Here is a 25348-nt window from a genome sequence, read left to right on the forward strand (position 1 = left end):
CAAGACTGCGTGTACTAAGTTTCGATTTTAACATTGGCTAAATACAAATATGTTGACGTTTGCTGCACCGATACTGTTTGCCGTCAAAGAGTTCATGGTCTTGGGTACGTTTGATATTTAGCTACTGAATTCACGTTCGGATGACTCACCGCCTCTCTTTCAAATTGACAATTCAATTTCTTATCGTTGACGACAGGGCCAAAAAAAAAAAATAAGCCCGCATTCTAGAAGCATTCCTTCACTTTGCCCTCCAACTTGAGCCAAGAAAGTACTAGGATGTCGTGCATTGCACCTCCACCACTCGACTCAAAACGCTCACTGTCCTTCAGTGGCACCTCCGTGGCGATTCTTGGGCAAAACCTTTTGTAACCATATAGTTTTGACCCCCTACCCTAATGCATTAGCGGGAAGGTAAAGTTCTCAAGCGCTTCTTAGCGTGGGAATTCCTGAACAGCGTTACTGCAAGGCCCCCGAGATCGGGCGGACCGCGCCCGCCACCCCAAGTCTCGGAGACCATGATTATCAAAACGCAGTCTCGCCTCCAAAGCTTCGCATGTGTGATGCCGCAGCGGAAACATTTAAATAAAATATTATTAATAATAAGAACAGCCGAGAGGCGGCGATGCGCTCCACTCAGTGGTGTCTCTGTACAAGCTTCATGAATACTCTCTCTACTCGGTGGAGTCGAGAAAAAAAAAAAAAAACTTCCCGAGCTGAAACCCGTTTGTGAGTACAGGAGTTAGTCGAGTACAACGAGTGGAGTGGAGGCACGAACCAACGAATAACTAACATTAACAAGGGACACCCTTCTTACGAGCTTGCCTCGAAACGTTTCTTGTGAAACACGGGGTGTCACATGCAGCAAATACGACAAACCGTTTTTTTTTTGGTGCCGTGGTATAATGGTCGAACAGCTTAAGCGAAGTGCTCTCAAGATTCCGTATGCTCATTGGTAATGGCAGTATTGAAGTCATTCATCTAGAACTCCCTTAAGCGGCATATGTGTACACGGTCGAACAGTAATATCGTGAACGTGATTTGAGTGTCTTATTGATGTAAACATGAAGGTGAACAAACTAGATCAAACCTTTATAACCGGCGTTATATATTGCTTCGTGAGTAAAGATTGCTCTCACGAAGGAAGCTTCTATTAAATTGCTGCGTCATAAGCATAAAGTCGAACTGGTAGTCCGACGAAGAGCGCCATAATCGTCCTAAGACAACGGCGTGAATGGACTTCAATGGTGGTTGTGTAAGAAACACGAGAAATCGACGTTGATTCGCCGTGCTGTGTAGTCGTCGCTAATGCAAGGACCACAATAATGAGTTTAGCAAGCCGCAGTCTTGAGTTGAAGTGGAAATGTTATGTAATCAAGGTGGTTCACATGCAAAAGCGATGGCGCACTGGTAGAGGTGACATTTTCGCTTATATCAAAATGAGCCTATATAAGAAATACTAAGTGGCTGGAGCCTTATTTCCAAAGTGCGATGATATGAAAAAGTGAACACGTGGCAATTACGTGAACAAGAGTCATCCTAGGCACAGCATACAACTAGTTCACATAAGCTTGCAACACAAAGTAAAGAAAATACGGAGATAGTAAGAAAGAACGCTGTAGATGTGCAAGACCTTAATGTTGAAACTCATGTAGGGTAGGCGAGAATATTTCCTTGATTACGATCAGACAGCTGTTTACCATGAACCTAAGGGGCGTATGTAGTTACTTTAATTCCTTCTTTCCCATCCTCTAATAACAATTAAGAAAGAAACGCTTGCTACGTCAGGTTTCTACCCAGCTACAATTGTGGCAGTAAGCTACCTTACAAACATTTAAGCGATGGTTACGGGTCCGCCATGATTTTTGACCTTCGTGTAAAAGTCGACATTTTTTGTGCATTGTCTAACTCTGCGAATTTGATAAATTCAAATTGGTGCTGTATAAAGAGAATAAATTAAAATTTAGTAATGCGAAGTTTACACATTCGTTTCAGAGTGAAAACTTCTGAAAACTGGCAGATCTCCCTGAGAAACAATCAAGGCTGTTGCTTTACACCATTTACCTCTCAGGCGATGCCTTTCTTTCTGACTCTCAACAAAGCTTGCCGAATGTTAAAGGGACTCTCACCAGGCCCTGTCGAATATAATGTTTACACGCTGGAAACTAGAACCCACTCTCTATGGAGCGTTTTATCACAAAAAAATTCCAAGTTGGTTCATTGTTATAGAGAAGACAGGTTTTTGAAGTATCGCGTCACGTCATGTTTGCACCACAAACCTAGCCTGCTTAATTTGTTATTAATTTTTATCTTTCTTGTGTGTGACGTGGTGCTCTTTTATCCAACTTGCCAACTCTCCAACATTTTTCATAAAACTTGCGACTTTGGGTTTAACTTACGATTTGATGAATGTTGCATCAAGTTTTAAGAAAAGATACAAATCGCGGAAGCTTTTCGCGAGTGCGAATCGGAACCATACGTTGGAAGTCTTTTGATGGTGAAAAGACAAATACGGCGTAATTGAAAATTTATACAGACAAGTTCCTGAAGCAGCCGAAATCGCAACACGAATGTCGCTGTGACGTCAAAAGGAACGTTTTGCTTGCCAGTATTTCTTGTGCCAAGTTTCTGGCAGCGCTTGTGCCGCGTCTATACGTAATACATTTTTGAACAACGTACCTGCAACTACGTTGTCATGAAGAGGCGTGCGTTCAGGACAAGCTTCAAAACAGAAGAGCGTGTTACTTTCCTTCCCTCCCCTCTCCTTCCCTCCTCTCCGTTCAACCCCGTCCTCGTGCCTTTTCAGTGTCGTGTTCGGGGGACTTCACTAACTTCAACGCTCGCACTTTGGCAGGTATGTCTTCTACACTGTAATATAATTTACACCCGTAGAAGTGAAAAAGCGTGTAAATATGCCTGTAACTCACACCCTTAGGGTGTGTGTTATGTAAATCACACCCTAAGGGTGTTAGTTATAAACACATTTACACCCTTTCGTACTTTAAGGGTTTAAATTATTTTACAGTGTAGTGGCGGTATCGCGAATTCTGCATTTGAGAATTCACCACGGCACGAGGCATAACCGGTCATTTAGCATGCTGGTAGTGTGTCTGACGTAAAGGAGTGTGTGCGCGTGGCCTTGATTTTCTGGCAGGACACGGCCGCTTCTTGCACAGGTAGGGCAGACGGGCCTTAATTTGAAATTTCGGGTGTTTTTGAAGCCTTAAAGTGGTTTGAGGCTTTGCAGACACAACCATGTCTGCGCACAATCTACGCTCCACGCTTGTCTGCTGAAGCGCTAGATGAAGGACCCTTTGAATAATATTAAAGAAAAACAAAGCGAAAAAGAAACCAAAAAATCTAGTGACGAAGATTTACGGGCCGTGATGATGGTAACAACAGTCATCGTTCATTAACAGTTGTAGCCCCATAACAACGACGCTTTGAGCCTTCCGGGGATGGTGCTCACGCAAATTCTTGCCGCAGATGACCTTTGCTAGCTATGACGCCGAATGATCACTTTTATTGAAAGTAGCTTCGCACTTTCCTTCTATAACAGCCCTTACGGGATTTACTAGCAATGCGTAAGAGGTGCTTGCCACGGCAGTTTTTGAGGAGTTCAGAAGAAACTCCTAAATGCGGAAGACAGAACGCTACTAGTGCAACGCCGAACAACATTGCCAATTTACGGAGTATAGCTAATTACGGAGTATATCACCATTTTCGGTTTTGCCGACAGCAAATCAAATGTCGGCTCAATGTCGAGCCTACATTGATACAGTGCAGCCACTGCATCATCCCCTTTTTCTGTGTTACCTCGGTTCGCGTTCGTAATGCACATGGACTTAAAATCGCTGGTTTTAAAGGCTATGGAATCAGTGTATCGTTACCCTTTAAGTGATACGATTCGTTCCTTCTCTAGTAATAAGTGAACTAACAGGATGAAGTGCATTCTCAGCGTCGATTACCATCACCAGCCAAGCATAACCGTTAATGTAACAGACGCACAGATGAAAGCTACGCAAACTGGCCCACCGTACGGAAAAGTGCAGCACTGCAATGCTTCAGTGCTCGCCGCTACACTCCGTACAGTAGGCTGCCTGTGGATGCAGGGTGCTCTAGTACCGTGGTAGATGACCGCGTTCGTTTAAAGGTGCTGTTCCCTGGGGAATAAATGTTCACTAGAATATTCAGGTCTCTTGCAAAATTGTTCGTAACGATGGAAAGTTATATGTTGCACAAAGGGTATTCTTAAGGGTCGTGTATAAACGATTCTAAGAGATGAGGAACTGTAAATGATATGTGTAAGCTAAACACGAGAATGCTAGTCGCATGGGCGGACGCAGAAATTTCTGTGTCGTTCGCACGAAATGGTACGACAGCGCGAGAGAACCAGCGGACATGGTCTCCGCAAAGGAAAATCACCGTATTTTTCTAGTCCCTGGAATGTCGCGTGAGGAGACAGAAAATTTTTGACACCCATGCACTCTCGGTTGGTTAAATATGCGACGCCTATTTAAGCGGTGAGGTTCGTGAGTTCTTTGACCACTTCTACTTTTCATTCAAAGCCTACCAAGAGCAGGAAAAAATTTTACCGCCTGTTCAATGCGGTCACATAGAAGTCGAGCGCTATTCAGGCTCGCCGTGCACGAAGCTGAAATGCTCCGTGTCGTTTACGCAGCGTTTACTATAATGGCCTTGAAATGACGACAATACGTACACGTGTATTGGTGTCGGCATGCTCACAGATATTGCATGGTACCTGGACGTCAAAACGTAAGAATAAAAGCAGAACAATAGGCTGGAAAGCACAAGTGACGTCTGGCCTACGGGACCTTTAGAAAGACCTATAATGGAGCTCTCGATGTACATTTTCCTTTCCGTTCTATGTGGGGAACACTGTAACCCAAACTTGCTTTTGAAGACAGATTTCGTTGGATAGTATACTCCGGGCGTCGCACAATGGATTGTTCAGAACCAGAACAGTGAGTCAGAAAGCTGGACGATTCCCTGTGAACGTCGGACACATAGGAGTCCCTGGAAGTGCGACAACTTGAAAAGTTACCGACGTGGAGTTCACCTATGTCCTTCCTCATTTCCGTTATTGAGCCACGGCACCCAGTGACGTCGTCGCTGCTTCTTTATCAAGCGTGGCGCTGAGGGCGTGCTCAAGACCTGTGAAGAGCTTCTGGGCAACGTCCGGATCACCGAAGAAAAAGAACACGAGTATTCAGAAGTAGAAGAGCAAGTCGGAGAACTCCAGTATCTCCAGAACATTGGACATGTGCGGCCTCTGGAAGGCCGAGAACTGGAACGTGACGCCCTCGACGGTGTCCTCTTTCTTCCTGTTCTTGAGCGACGGAACGATGACGTCGTCGCTCATGAGCGAGCCGAGCTGCAGCTCGAGCTCGTACTCGAGTCCCTTGCGCACGAAGATGGGCTTCTTGAACTTGATGCGCACGTCCTTGTCCTTGGCCAGCGTGAAGGACACGTCGAGCTCCTCGCGCTCGCGGCGGTCCTCCTGCACCTTGTAGCTGCAGCGCAGCTGGCCGTCGAACTTGGGCTGCCGCACGCTGTACGAGCCGAGGTCCTGGCGCACGGGAAAGCCGACGCCCACGAGGAACACGTCGCGCGTGGGCACGACGAACTTGAGGCCGAACAGCCGCAGAGGCCGCGACGGCGCGTGGAAGGAGACGGCCTGGTAGCGGCGGGCCACGAAGTGCTCGGGGGGCGACGTCCTCTTGGCGCCCTCCATGCTGACGCCTGCGGGAGGACCGTCGAAGACGGGTCGTTAGTGGAGACGTTCGAATAAGTGACACAGCACAGCTTATACTCTAGGGAACATTATATAGGGAGAAAGAATAATTGCAGCTGTATTTAGTAAATGACCATTTCACAATACCAAACTAGCCACACTAACCCCGAGACGTGGCTTTGTTAATTAATTGAATACGCAAAGGCCAGAGACGGTTAGCGGTGCTGCCCTGAAGCACCTGCTTGGCCCCAGTTAACTTTTACCGTTAAAGATATACTGCATTGCATTCTAAAAAAGCCAAAGGCTCAACTTAGTAATCAGCAACAACTTTTACTGGATGGGCCAAACACGAAAAGGTGCTCTGAAGTCTATGACGTCACACTGACGTACCGGCGCATGGCCTTAGGCACAAAATTTGCGCAATGAAATTTTGACCGTCATTTGCTTCTTTATCTAGTCAACCTCTCGCCCCAATATTAACGGATATAGCGATTCTAGAATATGGTTCATCAGACTATATACACCAGCTTATTTTTATATGAATTCTTGCTCTGCTTCGGCTTTGGAATATAGGAATCAAGTAGAAATAGTAGCTTGCTCGTAATAGGGGGATCACTGTTTTAGTATTACTTCTTAAAAGAACAAACTGCGTCATTCCTCTTCGACAATTTTAAACCTACACTCAACTTCCTCTTGACAATCACAGACACTCAGCGAAGCTGATTAGCGTCTCATCGCTCCACTGACCAAAGAGAGCGTTTAGGCACACTGCAAGCACAGTGTAGTCTTGGTAGACTAGAGTTGACTCAGTATCAAGGTGCTTGAATAATGGGCAACAATTCGTTAGCTGTTTTCTTAGAGAATCTTAGCCTTATGAGAAGCTCGTGCACGAACCCAGTTGTTTGCACGGACATTTTCACCCGTTTCACATTTTGTGCCTTTCGCACATGATGCATTGCGTCGCATGCATGTTCAGGACGTCATACAGATGCCATGTATTCTTGCGTTTGCAGCAACATGTCTTGCAAAGTACTAGGAACAAATCCGTCCTCGAGTAGTTTGAGGCTACGTACCATCAAAATCTAAGCTTTTCGGATAAATCCGAATTCGAAAAAAAAAAGAAATATTCGAAAACGCTGAACCGTAACCATGATACACATGCGGTAAGAGGTTATCCTGTGCCGAAAACGACAGGGGCCGTGTGCAAGTGTTCCGACTCTCTCTATTGGTATTTCTTTAGATCTTCCCTTCACCCGCTCCCCAGTGTGGGATAGAAAACAGGATAGATTGTTCTAGCTAAACTCCTTGTTTGCCTCCTTTTCTTCGTCACTCTATACCACAGAACGCTTGACTATTTGAACGCCTCCTGTAGTATGCATGCGACTGAATCCACAAATATTTGCGTTTGAAAGCGCTCTTTGCATCTAGTCAGTCACCTTTATTAATGATAGGCCCAACAATCGTATTGGCCGCAGTTTGCTCTTACGAACAAAGTCTAGCGCGTACAAGAGCTTTTGCGAACACTGGCTCTGACCTTTTGGCAGAGGCACAATCCCCGGGATGGCCATGTTCATGAAGACCGAGAAGCACTCTTCCTTGGTCAGCAGCCCACTCTTGGCCGGGCCCTTGCAAAACTCCTCGGGGCTCATGGCCAGGAAACGAATGAGCGGGAGCACGGTCTCGATGACGCTACGCACGTTGTCCATGTCCCGCTCCAGGTTCCTCCTGGAGCACTCCTCCTGCCCCCACTGGACCACGGCCGAATAGAGCGCGTACTCCGAGTATAGGTTGAGGTACTTTCGGCGCACGATGGTCTCTAGCGTGTGCAGCGCCACGTTGGGGAAGTTGGTCGAGGTGAGCACGTGGTACGTCTGCCGGTCGATGATGTTCAGGCACTGGTGCACCAGCGGGTAGGCCTCCATGACCTGCGCGAACTCGAACACCTGGCACACGGTCTGCGGCGTCACGTGCTTCTCGATGAAGGCGAAGCAGTCCTTGAGCAGGTGCGGCAGGATGTACTTTTTGGCCGCGTACGCGGTCAGCATGGCGTCGTCCACCGTCTGTAGCTTGAGGTTGTCTGTGTAGGCGTACCTGCGAGTGCCGGCAGTTTGAAATGATAGACTCACGAGCGGCACCTCCCCCCCCCCCCCCCCGCTCCCTCCGAAAATAAGCACACTGAAAAAAAAAGAACAATAGGCAGGTGCTGGCTAAACAGCGTTGCTAGACCAGAGCGTTCAGCTTTACGAATCACGGTGGCGATATATGTTCCTGAGGTCTTGGGTTCGGTTGCACGCCGCGGTGGGCGTATCACGATGAAGGCGAGATGCAAAAAAAAAAAACGTTCGAATTCCGTGCTTTGAGCGCACATTAACAGAACTGAAATTGAATGGAAGTAAAAGAACAGACGAACTGAAGAAGAACAGAAGTGGGAGACCTCCAGCCTAGCAAAACGACGTTGTTCCACGTCTGTCTTCAGTAACAAAATTCTTGATGTGTCTTCTGTATTGTATTGAACTTCTCCTGTAACTTTCTAGAAAAAAAAAGAAGAAAAAACGACGTTGTGCTTTGCCTTATGAGGCCAGCTGCAACACGTAAAGTCTTGGCATCGTCAAGAAATTTCATCCATATATATGCGCAATTTTGATCCGAAAGCTTGGCGAAATATGTTTTGTGGCATTGCACATTTAGTTGCCCTACCCTGCGCGTTATAGCGCCGAATGTCACTCATATACAAGTATATTCAGGGTGTCTACGAACCGGGAAAACCGCGAAAACCGGGAATTCTTAGTGATTTTGAGAAGTCTGGAAAAACTCAGGGAATTTGTGCCTCTATCAGAGAAAATTAGCTGTAATTTTATTTAAAGGGTCGAAAGACGCAGTGATGCTGGCTCGAGTAACAGACAGGAATCGTAATGAATCCTCTTCGACGTCCTCTCGTCGGTTGGAGGAGTTGCCAGTGTACAGTCAACGACGACCGACTGTCCGGATTCCCGATAATTTGGGCGGATTCGCGGCACCACCACGTACCCCATAGAGTCTGTATCAGAACGTCTGAAATTTCGGACGCAAGAAGTCTTGGCCGTCTGATTTTCCGGATGTTTTGCCGTGACCGCAGGTCCGGAACGGCATTAACGCCACCACTGCTGCTATTTTGATGACCTCGCCGCCTCATATCGGCGCTCTCGCACGCAGATCCGGTGGCAGCCAGTGGCGGCAACGCTAGGCCTAGCTGCTTCGACGTTCGCTATGAAGCTTCTTGCCGTTTGGTGCCGTGTTTCTTATGGAAAAAATTCGCTGCTGTCAGCAATGGCACAGACTCCGCCATTGCGGTCCTCGCGATTGGCTTAGAAGCTTGGAAAGCACGGTGCGTTGCATAATGCCAGTTCCCGAATGTCAGCTTCGCCTTCGTACACATATGTTTCTTGGTGAAGCATACACAAAATTATTGCAGTGAAGCGTAACAAGCGTGGGAAGGGCCTATTGCCACGGGACACAATCACTATTCCTTAAATTATACACGTATGCACCCGGTATTTCCTGTCACAGTACGAGTACCGATATGCCTAATACGTGTACCGACAGGCCTTCAGAGCGTTTTCGAATGTGTCTGTGGCGGTTTGAGCCCTTAAGGGCAGTAAATGACATGCATTTATTTTTTTCCCACTGGCCAATTTTTCGGATGCTTTCGTGGGCCCTAAGGAGCTCAAAACTCGGATGTGGACTTTGCGACTGACCAAGAAGATGCTTCAAATGGTCCGTGGGGCGAACGAGTGGCGGAAGGAGTACAAGAACAGAAATGACCAACGCATTGAGGAATGAACGGGAAAGGAAGCGTGCTGCCGCCTCTTTGAAGGAGCTTGAGCTCAAAAAACAAAGTGTTGGCTGATGCCGAGATGCAGGTGTCCCTCATCCAAGCAAAAATAAACTCTTTAAAGCTGTGAAACACAACACTGAAGCGCCGTGCACAAGCTGAGAGTATGTCAGGACAGTTGAGGTTGACTTATGAGCTGTTGAGAGAGAATCTCAATTGTGACAAAGTGTGGGCCTCATACGACTGAGCTTGCTATCAGTTGATAGAACTAGCTCATATTTAAAAATATTTGCTATTGTATGCATCTCCTTTTTTATTCGTATTTGAGAATTTGCGACTCGATTTGCAATTTTTTTCGTAGACATATTACTTGCTATGCATTTTACTAACCCCTCCATTCTGTTCTCTTTTTGAATAACATAAACACTATTCCTTAGTATCCAAATTGGATTAAGTAGTTTTTTTTATTTTTTTCATATGCTTAGTAGAGAGTGACAGCACCGGGCAATATGATTTCAGCTCGTCTTGACAAAAAACATAGTTCTGCATCACTCCGGGAATTTTGCAAGGGCACTCAGAGAAAACCTGGAAAACTCAGGCAATTTGGAAATGTCAACTTGGTAGACACGCTGATATTTTTTTTAAGTAGCCGCGCTCTGACCGTGTTTCCGAAAGCCGAGCACTCTACGGGACAAAAGGGAAAATCGGTTTCCTTTGCGTTTCCAACAGAAGCGTGAAATATTACAATGAGAAACAAGGCAGTTTTCGGCGACATCTTGATTGTGTAGCCACCCCACCTAACTGGGCCGACTGAGACGCCATTTTTTTTTATTTAACATACTGTTAGTCCCACTGGGACTGTTACAGGAGTGGATTTATCAGCAAGATACAGGAATACAGTATACAGTACAGTATGCGCCAGTTACACATCAAGCGAGCAACAATACAAACAGTATACAGTACAGTACCGTAATACGCCAGTTACACACCGAGTAGGCAACAACACAAAATCAATACAGTCTGAACATGATCATCAGGTCTGGATTGCTGACAAGACTGACGAGGCTGCGAGCTCAGCGAACTTTTCCAAGGAATCCTGCGCAGTTATGGATTTGTCTAGGCTGTTCCATTCTCTTATGGCTCGAGGGAACAAGGAAAAGTAATATGCGTTGTTAGCACAAGAGTATTCATTAATCGTAAAGTCACGTTTGTGACGTGTCTCTCTAGAACGATTAAAACTAATGTAAGTAGCAGGATCCATGTTAAATGCGTTATGAATTAATTGATAAAGAAACTTGAGTCTATGAAGCGTGACGCGGCTTGATAAGGTGTCTAGGCTTGCGTAGGAAAGCAGCTCTGTGGGAGAATCAGTGCGCCGGTATCTATGGTAGATAAAACGAACAGCTTTTCGTTGAACTGATTCGAGCATGTGTACATCTTTTTGCATATATGGAAACCAGACGACGTTTGCATATTCTAAGATTGGACGGATAAGGACTTTATATGCGAGTAACTTGGTATCTGAAGTCGCAAAGCGCAAGGTGCGCTTAAGGAAGTATAAACTGTTCATTGCTTTTTTGGTAATGTTTTGTACTTGGGGTTTAGAGCTGAGATTATCAGAAATAATCACACCAAGATATTTCTTTTCAGTTACTGTTCTGAGCACGCCGTTGCCAGTACCGTCAGAGAAGTTAAGTTTTGGTTTCTTATTTGTGACAGACATCACTACAGTTTTTTCCATATTGATTGCCATTTGCCATGTATTGCACCACTTTATGACGTTGCCCAAAGCTGTGTTTAACCTTATTTGGTCTGCATGAGTGTTTATTTTTTGGTATAACACGCAGTCATCCGCAAAGAGACGCACCTTCACATCAACGTGGTATGTTATGTCGTTTATGTATAAGATGAATAAAAAGGGTGCTAGTACAGAGCCCTGCGGCACGCCAGAAATGACCGGAACGATATCAGAAGCATGGTCATTGTATTGCACATATTGTCGGCGTTCCGATAAGTAGCTGGCTATCCACCTCGTAACGGGACCATCGCCAAGTATTTTGTTTAGTTTGAAATTCAATTTAGCATGTGCCACGCGATCAAAAGCCTTTGAGTAATCAAGGAAAATTATATCAGTTTGGCTTTGATGATTGATTCCCTCTGCGAGGTCATGAAAGATTTCTGCCAGTTGGGTAACAGTGGACAACCCTGCTCTGAAGCCATGCTGGTTTTGGTGAATGATGTTTTTAGTCTCAGTATGTTCTTTAAGAAATTTTAATAAGATGTGCTCAAGATGTGCTCATTTAGTCGTTTGTTATATACGCGTGACCACCACGTCCACTTTAGGTGACAAGGATAATCTGCTCTTGTAGCGAAGCTTTCTTTGACCCATCTTTCGACTTTCCCGCTGCTGGTGCTTCTTCTGCTGTTTTACACTCTGCATCGGGGGTTGTTCAAAGCGTGCATATACGTGGAATGAGCATGGCAGAGAAGAAATGAGACTCGAGAAACTCGTTTGGCCTCTGCACCGCGTCGAATGTGCACAACACCCTCTGGAGCTCCCTAGGCTTTGCCACATTAGACTCTTGACAGCTGTAATTATCCGTGGCCAACTCAAAAGCACTACAGAAATTGCAGCGCTAACCTTTCCACGAACGTGCACAAGTCCCAGGGAAGCTACACAGAAGGGTAAGGAGGGGATGGGGGGAGGCAGAGAATGGATACAACCGACGGAGTCGCAAAACGAGTGAAAAGCAGCCCTGCCACTCTTAGCTCGCACTTGCCATACAAAGGCGGAGGGTGTTGGGGGGGGAGGATAAAGAAAAGGTGATTGGGAAGGCAAGTAAACGCAGGACTAGACACGACAGCAGTTACGAGGAATCAGGATAAGTTTGAGTTCAAGACACGGTACGGTACGTTTCTGCTATTGCTGAAAAACAAACACCATGCAAATATGTCAAGCGGTCAAGTATTGAAGGACCCGCCGGGGTTGCTCAGTGGCTATGGTGTTGGGCTGCTGAACACGAGGTCGCGGATCGAATCCCGGCCACGGCGGCCGCATTTCGATGGGGGCGAAATGCGAAAACACCCGTGTACTTAGATTTAGGTACACGTTAAAGAACCCCAGGTGGTCGAAATTTCCGGAGTCCCCCACTACGGCGTGCCTCATAATGAGGAAGTGGTTTTGGCACGTAAAACCCCATAATTTAATAAAAAAAATAATAGTATTGAACGGTGTGCAGAAGCAGAAGCGCATTAAAGCGCACCGCAGGGTCTAGGCGACACTACGGAATGGAAGCGGTCGCACGACAAATCAACACTTCTGTGCCCCCGCAGTAGCTTTGATGCTATGTCATTGCTCGAGGTCGCGGATTTCATCCCGACCGCGACAGCTGCATTTCGACGGGGGCGAAATATGAAATGCTCATGCACTTTCCTTTAAGGATACGTTAAGTGAACACCATGTTGTTAAACTTAATCCAGAGTGAGGTTTTGTCAAGAAATTGGGACAAGGGGGGGGGGGGGGCGATGTTTGTTCTTCATTGCCTCAATTGTTCGCGAGCATCATCTTTAATAGAATTAATAAATACAATTTCGAAAGAATACTTTACTATCGTTAACTGGTTTCAAGCGGATGGCGAAAGTGAATCTGTATGCTTACGACTCGATCGTTGGCCACCGTTCCGCGCGTCTAAAGGCGCCGATGTGTGCGACCTGGTGTTTTACCGTTGCTGGTCATGTGACTGACCACGTGGCAAACACGCTCCGCCCGCAATCTGAATGACTAAAGCTCTGGAAGTGTGCACGCATACAACAAACAAACATCGCTTGCCTAATGAGACAAAAGTGCACAGCCTTAGCGATCGGTAGACGAGAATCGCAAAACCCGCCAATGATCTCCGAGTGTAATGTTGATCGTTTGTTATACAATGTTGATATCGTGTCAAGACTTTCATTAAGCCGTTCTTTGCATGCACCCTCGTCTGCAGCTTTCTTTTTCTTGAACTTTCGTATGCTAGGGAAGATGAGCATATTTTCCCAGTGTTTCCTAAATTTCCGAGAAATAAAGCCAGTCTTCTTTTTTTTTTTGATGCCTTGTTAGTGGCACGAGCATCGAGTGACACTCTTGTTTCTTGCGCAGCAGCTTCCGGTTCACCTCCTGAGACGACCGAAGAGGAGATTCAAAATAAATAAGAAAAAGAATGGTACAGTACAAAATCCACGCGTTTCATTATACATACGATACAATAGCATGGGTTTAGTTACAAGTTGAGTTACTGAAATCTCTGGAATAATCAGAATTAATTAGAAATCACTGATTACAGCGCACAACGCGCAGAATCGTAAACGTTTAGAGACACTCCACGTCAGCACGACTTTGGCGAAATTCCCGGAAACCCGGAAGTAGAAAGTGGAAGTAATGAGATGACTAATGACTTCACACACGAGAAGGTGGCATGACATTCAACCAGCGAAATAATGTAAAACAGTTGCCTCCGAGTTGGGTTCGTGCGTTGTATTCGCTTAAAGTTAGCACGAAGAACAGAAACGCAGAAGTGAGAGTGCCCCTAAGAGACACTTAAGTAAAAGATTAGGGTCGCCTACCATTTTTCTTTTTTCACGGCTTCGAAATTTCCGGATATTTTACATCACGCTGCCGTGACGCTGAGCTCGCTTCTATATATATATATATATATATATATATATATATATATATATATATATATATATATATAGATATATATTACTGTTATTTGCTCCGTGGTACACTGGTTCACCTGATATCTCGAGAGAGATAATAATTCTATTAAATTGCGGAAATGGGGAATAGGAGCTTGATGAGTGGCGACCCAAGTCCAGGGCTCATCTGGCCTAACGTTAGGCCGCTAGCCTAACGTGATCGAGAAGAGCCTTCTGCACCTTCGGGTCTGAGCTGGCGAGTTGTGCCTCCCATTGCTCCAGTGTGTTAGTTAGATCATAACTACGTAGGCAGTTAAACTCGGCGGTCTATTTTGGCATCCCCCCGAGATGTGGTACAAACAGATCTCCGCTGGATTCAAACGGGGGTCTCCCGAAATTTATTAAGATTGAGCAAAATTTTTCCTACGATCCACGGGTGTGGTGTGGCCTCACCTGAGCAGGTTCTCGAACCCGATGGGGGCGATGTCGGCGATGCGGATGACCTTCGACTTGTCGGCCATGTCTCCGTAGAACATGGCCTCGAACACGGGGCTCGTCATGGCCAGCAGCACCCGGTGGCCCACGTACTTCTTGGAGGCCGACGGCGGCCCCACGATGAAGGTGACGTCGGTGAACGCCTTGTTCTGGAGCAGGGACGACGTCCGCTGCAACACCTTCTCGCCGTCGGCGTCCATGGCGGCCCCACCTCCGCCGTGGGGGACGTCGCCCCCCCGACCCCCGCGGGGGCCCTGGGGGTTGTTGCTGCTGCCTGCGTGCGCCAGCTCGCTGCAGCCTGCGATTCGAAACCGACCGCGCGTTCGTGCTGAGATAAAGCGTGCGTGTGTGTCTGGGTTGCTTTTGGCCGAGGCCAAATGCCTACGCAAGCAGGTCACTGCGACAGGCTGGCTGCATGACACAACCTGAATGGGCCACCGTCCGTACGTGGTAGGACAGAAGAGGTTTAGGGAAAGTTAGTCGAGATAAGGAGTAAGGAAGGCAGAGAGGTTTACCAGGTGGTACCTGGTTTGTTTGCGTACCCTGAGTAAGGCATAGATAGATAGATAGATAGATAGATAGATAGATAGATAGATAGATAGATAGATAGATAGATAGATAGATAGATAGATAGATAGATAGATAGATAGATAGATAGATAGATAGATAGATAGATAGATAGATAGATAGATAGATAGATAGATAGATAGATAGATAGATAGATAGATAGATAGATAGATAGATAGATAGATAGATAGATAGATAGATAGATGAAGTTATACTCGGTTTGCTGTCCTACACAACGGGAGGATAAAAGCTGAAGGAAATCATTTTGTGGTTAACAACTAAGCTTTCAGGATGAAATTGAAACGAGTTATTGCTACAACGAGAGAACACGAATTATCGACAAAACGACAACAAAATATGCAATACTGATGAGATTTTGCTATTCCAGAAGAGCAGTGCGATTAACTGTAGAAAGAATGGACAAGAGGGTTGGCCAGAGGTATGACGGCATTTACACAAGGAGCTGAGTGCAGCGTTCATAAATACATTTCCGCGCACTTATTATGCGTGCAGAAAACTTCTTCTCAAAAGGGTTCTATGAGTGATTGTCATTATTTGTTTATTCGCAAACGCTTTCACATATTACCATACCCTATTTCCCCTTGAGAATTGATCAGCCGGCTTTGCCAATAAAGAGGTAATTCATTCATTCATTCATTCGTTCGCATAAAGTGCATGTATCAATGGAGCAAAACAGTGGTACTATGGCATGCAATACAACTAAAATTAGATGTCATACAGTAGAATTAGGACATTTTTCTAGGCACAGTTATTAAACATAGCCGTAATAGTCAGACATGCAATCCATTCTCAGGTAGCCTGTCCAACAAATGTTCCCCTTGATGAAACTTCCACCACCTTGCAGATTTCGACAAAATTCAATTGCCAATAGCGTGGCCTCCGAGGTCGTGTGATCTCTGAGGCCACACCAGAGGCCGACAAGCAAGCCACGATTGCTGAGAGTGCGGTGTCAATGTAGCGTTACTGTTACTTACAGGAATGACAATCTCGGTCGAGTAGCGTGTGCTACGTATTCGGCGCCATATTTTCGGGACTACAGATCTGTCATTTGTGCCTCAGTCAATGGCTTTCCATGGTATAAACGTATTTCTCGCACACCGGATGACCTGGCCAGTGACAAAGCTTTTAACTTTTTTTTTAATTTTCAATTTTGCTGTAAGCAACACAACTATGGCCTTAACTGCACTCGTGTGTTCTCACAAGCTTCGAACGATCAATGTAAAAGTTAGACACAAATATTGTGTGGTGGTGTAGGGCATAGCGAATTCTGTTTTGTTCCTGACATGGTTCTTTCCAGGAACAAAATTATGGTAGAAGATATCCGCGAGAAAAGAAATGCAAACATATTCTATGAGAATACAATCCTCTTACCGGTTCATCAACAATTTGAAAACGAGAATAATGATAACATAATAATAATAATAATAATAATAATAATAATAATAATAATAATAATAATAATAATAATAATAATAATAATAATAGTGAAATGGTTCATATGAGAGAAGAGCCATGCCTGGCTGTTTCAAAGCAGCGTCGGCGCACTTCCTATAGTGTACGACACGGTACTGCAGCGCAAAAAACTGGAAAAGTCTGTCACTCACATTCTTCCTTTTCCCGTTTTTTGCGCAAACCATGTCGTTCAGCTAAGACCAATTCGCCGAAGAAAAAGTTACCGTTCCTATAGTGTGTTCTTCTGAATAACACCCTTTTTCTTTATTCGTCGCTGCTTTTGTAAAAATCACGTGATAGCTCTAAGCATATAGTAGGGTGCCCATACTGTTGTTCGCAATTATTGAGTTACAGTAATCAAATAGTCACTGAAATTGGAGATACCCTTTTTTTAACAAGTCAACGTTTTTGCACAAATCTGTTGGCACGCAGTAATCCTTGTAGCTCAAAGGAACGTGCTGCACAACCCTAATTTGTTCGCGCACCACCGGCTACACGCTACTAGCAACGTACCACGTGCAAACGCCCTATATGGGCTGCAGCGCAAGAGACAGACACATGTCCGGAAAACGGATCGTCCCGTGGCCGCCCCACCAAATGACCCGCGATGGCGCCCATATCCTCTCGAATGAATTCCCCGGGGGTCGCTTAGCGGAACCAAGGCTGTGACACCGTGCGCCTGGCACTCGCGTACGATTGAGGACACCGCGTTATATTACAAAACAGTGCACCAGTGTGTGGGCTACGCTCCGGTTCGAAGTTGCCACGGAATTCCGCGAAAATTAGCGCGTTTCAAAGCTGCCCATTTTCAGTGTGATAGCATTTTAGGTGGACTTCACGCACTTTGGATGTAACACGTTCCTTCGACGAAAAATATAAACCGGCCCCCGAATGCAGTGTAGCCTAAGACAGCGTGTCAAAGCGTTAGCTACCGCGACCGAAGAATGCTGGAAGCCGGCAAGTGACGCATGGGCCGGACGATTCGAAGAGCGACTTTGAGACGAGAGAACTGTCCGTGCGATTTTAGCCTAATGGTTAGACCAGTTAGGCTGCTGTCCTGCGAGACAGATGTCCGATATGTCACAATGGGTCACGCACTTCTGCGTAGAGCTATAGGTGGACATCGCCCATTTGAAAGGCATGTAAAAGAAGCGTGTCCAAAAAAGTATGTGTGTCGAACGAAAGTGGGCGCGAAATCGCAAGTTTCTAAGACGCTAAGTATTAGCACGTCACTTTGATGAATGAGAGAGTACAAAGTCGTGCGTGACAGGACGCGGGAGCAGCTGTAAAAAATTTGATTTTTTTTTACCCATAGAGTTCTGCATTGCTTGCGTAAAACTCGAAAACAAGACCGAAATGCAGGAATAACGGTATTTATGTGTGTGCGAATATGCGAATATGAATTTGGTCTTCGAATAGAATGGCACCATTCCTAAATGCAAATATTTCTAAGCGTACACAGCGCCCAATTAAACATAAAATTGGGGCAAAGGTAAGTTTTCATCCCCACGGTCGTAGTAGGCACATCCTGCGAACTTGCCTAGTGGATCAGGCTGCGTCGCTTAGGTTGCCATAGTTCGCAGTCTCTGAAGAGTCATATGGCCGCGAGGAAGCTACTTGTTTGATCCTGATGCTCCACTTGGCTATTTAATAAGCAACGCTGCATAACCTACTCCGGAATGACAGAAACATGCTAACATTAAAAGTACTAGGATTAGTTCAACGAAGAATTTAGTTGCAGCTAAGTTGTGAGCTTTCTGTTCTGCACATTCTTCCGCGCTCGGTTGCGCCTTAACACGGCGTAACATAAACGAACTAGCCCAGCAACAAGTATTGAAAGAAAATTTTCATTTGCCCCAAATTCAATCTTACGTCATACGACTTGGTTGTTAGCGATGGTGCGAACCAAAGAACCAACGAGCTTAGCGTGTTCCCTGAGACAGAACTCGAGAGAGACAAAACAACGTTCGCGTGTCACGTATTACAGCAGGACGTATTAGAAAGCACTCTGCCAAAGGAAGCGAACTTCAACTTGGCGAGCGCAAACAGACATCCACACAGAAGCCGAAAAACGAGTGTAATAAACTGCATTTATTGCTCAGGACATCACTGCACATGAAGACAACAGCACTGCCAAGGCTAGACATGAACAAGTAAAATACACAAAACACATAGTGACTATAATGACGCATGCGTTAGTAACTGCTAGAAAGTTTCGAGAGAGTTCTTATACCCCAAGTGGAGAGTACGTTGACTCTATTTTGGCACGAGTAGTGTATTGGGCAAGTATTGCCTACACATAAACATCACCGACGAAATCGAAAGCTGCTTGCGAGGACGTCTACTCAAAGGCGGTTTCTCGGCCGGGCCAGTCCAATGAAAGTGGTTACGCTGCAGAGACGGCCAAGACAGGGGCTTCTATCCAGGAATAGTCCGTCCGATGATCGCCACTTCCCGATGGTCGGCTCGGTGTAATCGGGCCTCCATTGACGCATCCACGTCAGGGCCTGCAACGTGTTCCGGGCGCTCCTGTAGTGTGCGTGAAGAGACTGCAGGTGCGGCAAGCGAGCCTCCAGCCTCATGAAAAAGAGTTCCGCCACACTGTCCGGGGTCGTGGTCGCCGTGAGCACGCAGACATGCCGCAGGCTGCGGGCCATGCTCAGAGTGGAGGCGAAGCGTGCGTCAAGGGTCTCTTTACTGGCTAGGAGGGTCAAGGACGTCAGCCGAGGGTTGTCGTAAAGCAGCTGACCCAGTGTCCAAGGGCAGTGTTCAAGTTCCGTGACGTCCGCGCTGTCCACGCTGATACGCAGTTCCTCTACCCGGCAACTGAGCAGGAACCTCAGGTTCACGACCTTGGCAGTCTCGTCGATGCTCAGTCGGCGCAGCCTGGTTTTGCTGTGGAGTCGCTCGAAGCAGCAACCGGAAAACAGCAGGGGCAGCTGGCACGTGTCGCACGACCGAGCAGCGTCGGAGCCAACGTCGAGCTGCTCGAGAAAGGGGCATCCATCCGCGAGCCAGGTGAGCGAGTCTTCGTGATTTGCTCCGCACGACGGGAGTGCCAGCGAGCGCAGATTGGTCAGCGTCGATGCCACCGCGGAGCAGCAGTCGGCTTCTATCGTAAAGTGGTACGCGGACAAGTTCAGTTCCACGATTCGGGAGACGCATGCGCTGAAGAACTGCATCATCGGCAAGATGTAGCCGCTGTGCGCGGTCGGGGACCTCGGGACCTCAACTCCCTTGGGTGCCATCAGGACGAGAGAGATGCGCGTGGGGTCCTTCCACGAGTCGGGTATCCTGGCGGCTGCTTCGAATAGGTGGGTGGCTTTCGTGTCGGCCTCCACGACCACGACGGCTTGCCTGACACCGCGCAGAATCACCTTCTGTTCCACCACGTCTGTGAAGGTGACCAGGCTGCTGGAGTGCTCCGGCTTGAATCGACAGGCGATGTTGCCCCATATCGCGCCTTCGGGCTTGAAGGTACGGTGTCGCTCGTCCCTTTCTTCCACCCGAGCTTCCTGTTCACTTGGCATCAGCACTTGTTCGCAGCTGTACTTGAAAGTTTGCATATTGCGCTTGTGTCTGGACAGCTCTCTACGGCAGGCTTCTGCGCTCGGCAGAACAGGCGGCTCCTTGTGGACGGCGTGGATGTGTAGGTGGCGCAGCTTGCGGCAATGGATCAAGAAGTGGTCCAAGAGGACGACGGTCGCCTCCGTGACGACCAGCTCTACGTACATGGCCTTTAACTTGGGCCCCTGCAACTTGGGGAAGGTTCGAATGTGCGTGACCGCGTGACTGTCCAGCCAAGACTTGTAATAGGCGTCCTCGCACAGCGACCACTCGAGCTTTCTAACGCCGGGCAGCTTCAGGGACAAGAGGTCGAAGAGTTTCGGGGGTTCCACGAGGCAGTTTACGACGTACAGCTCTCGCAGGTTGTAGCAGCGCTCGGCACACTCGAGGATCACCTCGGACGACAACGCGAGACAGTTTGTGAAACGCAGTTGTCGCACGTGCACAGCGAGGGGCACTTTCTCGACCTGGTCTTCGATGTGCTGCTCGCGAGTTGCCCCCATGAACTTCTTGACCGCTCGCTCGTCGGTTTCAGGGTCGAAGGTCACTCTCTGCAAGATCTTCGAGCAGAAGGCGAAGCGCTTGAGCTTGGGCACCGCCTGGGCCATGACTAAAAGAGACGTGGCGTCCAGGTGACGGAATATCCTCCTCCACACTTCGGGCGGAAAGGGTCCCACCAAGTTCGGGGCTCTGCGGACTGGTTGCTCGAGCTCAATGGACGACGCCATCGCTTACTAGCTTGACACTGTAGCTCCAATGGATAGTGCGTGCTCGAAGACTCGAGACGGGTGACGTCGTACACTTCGGGATGGCAAACTCGAGACGGCCCAGGTAATGCGGTCGTGAGCAGGCGACCACTAGCAAGCAATTGTCGCTGTCAAGTCTGAAGCGAATTTTTTTTTCTCTCCTATATATAACTAGGCGGCATTAGGAGAGAGCGTGAGGCGGGCACCTTATGAGAGAAAAAGAAAGTCAAGGCGAAAGAAAAAAGGAAGTTGTGGGATTTCTGTTCTGGAGGGGGCACAGAAGTTGGACCCCATCATGTATCCATTCTCCGCCACTCTGGTTCTTGTTCGCAAATAATGCAGCATTGTGCATTCTTAGAAGGGTGGGGCCTCGGAAACCTCGCGCTGCGGGGGTGTGATCGCTTGGATTAGACACGCCCACTCTAGCAGCCTCCCACGTGGCCTTTGTATACTAGTGTGCTGGCGTGACCCATGGATGCCCCCCTGCCGACTATGTATGGACTAGCCTAATTCGCCACGGTGTTTCCATAGATGCTGATGCACGACAAGCATTTGGCGAGACAAGCTTGCCTCCTAGATGGTACCTTTTGTTTTGTGAGTTCTGTTATGCGTGGAAAAAAAAATTTCGGTCGTTAACAAGGCCACGAAATAAATTTTTTGCCGTATCAAGACAAATAAATATATAGAAAACAAATAAGTTAATTACTGGAAGTACTTTGCGGTGCATTCGTAGTTTCTAAGAGCACTGCGTTTAGGACTTCGTGAATCTCTGCATGATAATTTTTGAGCGATAAATAGGCCGCGTAGCCCGAAATAACCCGCTATGAAAGAGAGAGCGCAACCACGTGGGAAGACAACGAGGCTTCCTTTTTATCTTGCTTATTTTGACCAGTCGTTCTTCAAACATCCGCGGCATTCCTTGCGCTACATTAGTCGAATAAAATCCAGGCTGAGACCTCACATAACTTTTATACAGTTTGTCTTGCCGAACTGCAGAATAGCATTGAAAATAAGAAATATACCTCCTCAATGTGCTTATCATACATCCGTAAAAATACGTTGTGGACACCCAATGAAATGGCGTCAAAGATGGTTTTTATTCCCCTACTAATACGAGCCCACGATACATCTCGAGTTCAGAAAATCGTCACAGCCGACGGAAAAATTGAGCCTGGTGCTGCTAAGAAAACCGACGTAGCAAGTTCATTCGAAGGAATTCCGTCGTCAGTGCACTATATCCCGAGGAAAAAGCAGTGCCACATGCACAATTTAAAATTAATAGACTTTCTCCCCCGGTGATAACGGCGTTTCTCTCAAGCCACACTTAAAGAGCACTAATTTATTGTCTTTCATTGCCTATCGTGCTTTTCAGTGCGAACTCTACTTTTTAGCAATGGTGAACGCGAAATAATATCACCCGGCGTAGTTGCTTAGCGGCTATAGGGTTGCACTGCTAAGCACGAGGTCGCGGGTTCGAATCCGAGTCACAGAGGCCGCATTTAGATTGGGGCGAAATGCGAAAACAGCCGTGTGCTTAGATTTAGGTACACGTTAAAGCACCTTATGTGGTACAAATTTCCGCAGTCCCCCACTACGACGTGCCTCAGAATCGGATCGTGGTTTTGGGCGGTAAAACCCAGTCATTCGATTTTAAATAACATTCAGCAAATTCTACCTTCCACGTGGCATCCACCCTCGCTTTAACATTTTATCGGCTAGCTACGCGGCTTCTATGAAATGGCAGTCGCGTGCTGATACAACTGATATCCTGGCTACTTTAATTTAATGTTATTTTCAACATCAGAACCCAATGATGCTATGAACATAGGACAAAAGGCCTCGATAATGGGCTTGAAAGCGTCCACTGGTCATCACATCTGACGATGCAAATGTGCAAACGGCAAAATTGGCTTCGCAAAAAAGGAATAGATTAAACAACCGAAAAAGTACGTACGTCCAAGTTGACATATCACACGAGCACAGTTTAACAAAAAGATACTAAGCAATGTGGGAAACTTCAGTCATGACACAATAAGTGCTGTGTAGCGTCTACTAAATACGGAAATGATTCGATAAGCTAAGTACATTACAAGAAAAACAAAAAAAAGCACTGAAATCTGATTGAGGCACAAACATGCGGAAATAAACGATGTAGAAAAACGACCAATATGGTGCATATATATGGAATATAAGTTATTTATTTTTGTAGATTGTGTAGCTGCATGCACAATCTTTGATCACCATAGTGGGCTGTGAAACGGGGCACTTCCCACATTTAATGAAATCGAATACCACATGTATTTTGGTTATGTCTGAAGCAGGCAAATATTCTGGAAGGAATTGTAATTTCTCCCGATTTCCATTTCGTAGCGCCTAACGAATGTACGCTCGTAAATCTTAGGAATGGAAGGTAAATGCAAATATCTGAAAAATGGCTCTGAACGTATTTCGCGTGGTGCATTTACCATTGCTCGAATAGTCCTTTTTATTTTACTATGCGTGTTTTTTTAATGTTGGAAACAGTTGTAGTATCTAATGCTGGATTAGAGTATAATAAAGCTAACATAAATAGAGAGTTATAAGTAAGAAGCTTCACACTTGCTGGGTCTGAATAACATAGATTAGAATGTACACCGGAGACTCGAAACAATTTATTTGATGTAGCTTCCAGGTAAGGATCCCATGCCACGTGCACTTCGAAAAGAACCCCTAAACACTTAAATATAGGTACTAGTAAAACACAAATTTCAAAGCTTCAGTACAACTTCTTTATCAGTATTACGACTCATGGGTCCCAAAGGGCGGTTTTTGCCTTGGAAACGTTTATTACAAGAGAATTTGCAGTAGACCAGACGGAAAACTTCATAAGTCCTTCGTTTGCTTTACGAGGTGCATCACATGGCTTTCTCGCTGAAATTACTAACATGCTGCCTTGAGTTTAGATAAGAAAATCTTAGATTACTTAGCGAGGTTAACAAGGTCATCTATATATAAGCAAAACATTAGAGATTGCAGGATGCTTCGTTGTGGCAGTGCTCAAGTCAAAGCTCCTAAATGAGCCGTATAGTTATTCACAACCACTTTCTACTGGAGGTAATGAATGTAAGATCTAATAATTCAAAAAATATACCACGGATGCCAAAGTGGCTAACCTTTTCGGTTAATGTGACATACTTAATAACGTCGAATGCTAATCAACGATAATGCCCAATGCACACCTGCGGTGTTCAAAGGCGTCCACTATTATATTATTTTGAGTTAAAAGAGCATGCTCTGCCGAAAGACCTTTCCGAAAAGCAAATGAGGGCGTTATTATGTCATGCTTATTAAGAAAAGTCACACGAACATGAATCAACTTTTATGAAACTTTCAAAACTACCCGCAAGACGGATTTAGATATTTAATGGGAAAGCACGTTCTCATCTCCAGCTTTGTGCAGAACTAAGACTTTAGGAACCTGCAACGTTTTTGGAAAAGCTCCGTAAGCGAGGAAAGCATGAAAGAAGTATTGCAGTACAGGGACAATCATGTCAAGGACGTATTTAATGGGACGGACTTGAAATACATCAATGTCATAGCAACAGTTACTGTTACTTATGTATCTATAGGTACTAATTATTTCGTCTAACGGCATCGGAACCAGGATTTCACTTAACTTAGGCCTGTTGCTAAATAAATGTGGGAATTTTGGATCATGCAGCCGATTTGTGAGGGAGACGAAATATTATAAGTATCTTCCAAGTCCACCTCGGAATATTTATTGCCGTTTATGCAAATCTATGTTAATGTATTCGCCTTGTCTTTGGAGCGCCCATGGAACCTATTCAGTCGCTTCCACGCTAGGTCCGATTCGTTGACTACATCGTATTTAAGTAGGTTGTTTACATATTTGGGCTTCGAATAGATTGTTGAACTAATTTCTTTGTAGTTTATAAATGTGGTGAATTTCCGCGCTCTCTGTAGTTTTGAAGCGTTCGAGCTTTTTATTTTTCTTCCGTATCTCTATCATGCAGTTCGTTATCAATGGTTTGTCTGTATTGCGGTAATATTTTAGACTTACGCATAAAAAAATTTAATAGACAGATTTTAACATAAAATAAAAAAAACAGGCTTAAGCTAGTTTAGGATCTTCGATGCAATAAACATTCAACCAAACAATTGTTGACAGTTTCATGCGGAAAGCATTAGGCTATGTTTATTAATATCCCTTAGAAATTTGTCACTACGGTCTTCATTCGCAGTTGCGCATCATTATGATTT

The 25348-nt window shown here is 46.0% G+C and overlaps 1 protein-coding gene across 2 annotated transcripts in view; it reads right to left on the reverse strand.

Annotated features, from left to right (window-relative positions):
- Positions 1–4817: 4817 nt before the first annotated feature.
- LOC135919255 (BTB/POZ domain-containing protein 3-like) overlaps positions 4818–25348 on the reverse strand; it is a 66016-nt gene continuing 45485 nt past the window's right edge. For both annotated transcript variants that reach the window (XM_065452965.2, XM_065452964.2), the window contains 3 exons: positions 14694–15033; positions 7287–7843; positions 4818–5760 (listed from right to left, as the gene is read on the reverse strand). In XM_065452965.2, the coding sequence (XP_065309037.2) occupies positions 5228–5760; positions 7287–7843; positions 14694–15033 (1430 nt within the window). In that variant the 3' untranslated portion in view covers positions 4818–5227. The remainder of the gene's footprint in view (positions 5761–7286; positions 7844–14693; positions 15034–25348) is intronic.

The sequence above is a fragment of the Dermacentor albipictus genome, chromosome 7, assembly GCF_038994185.2.
Source record: "Dermacentor albipictus isolate Rhodes 1998 colony chromosome 7, USDA_Dalb.pri_finalv2, whole genome shotgun sequence".
NCBI lineage: Eukaryota > Metazoa > Arthropoda > Arachnida > Ixodida > Ixodidae > Dermacentor > Dermacentor albipictus.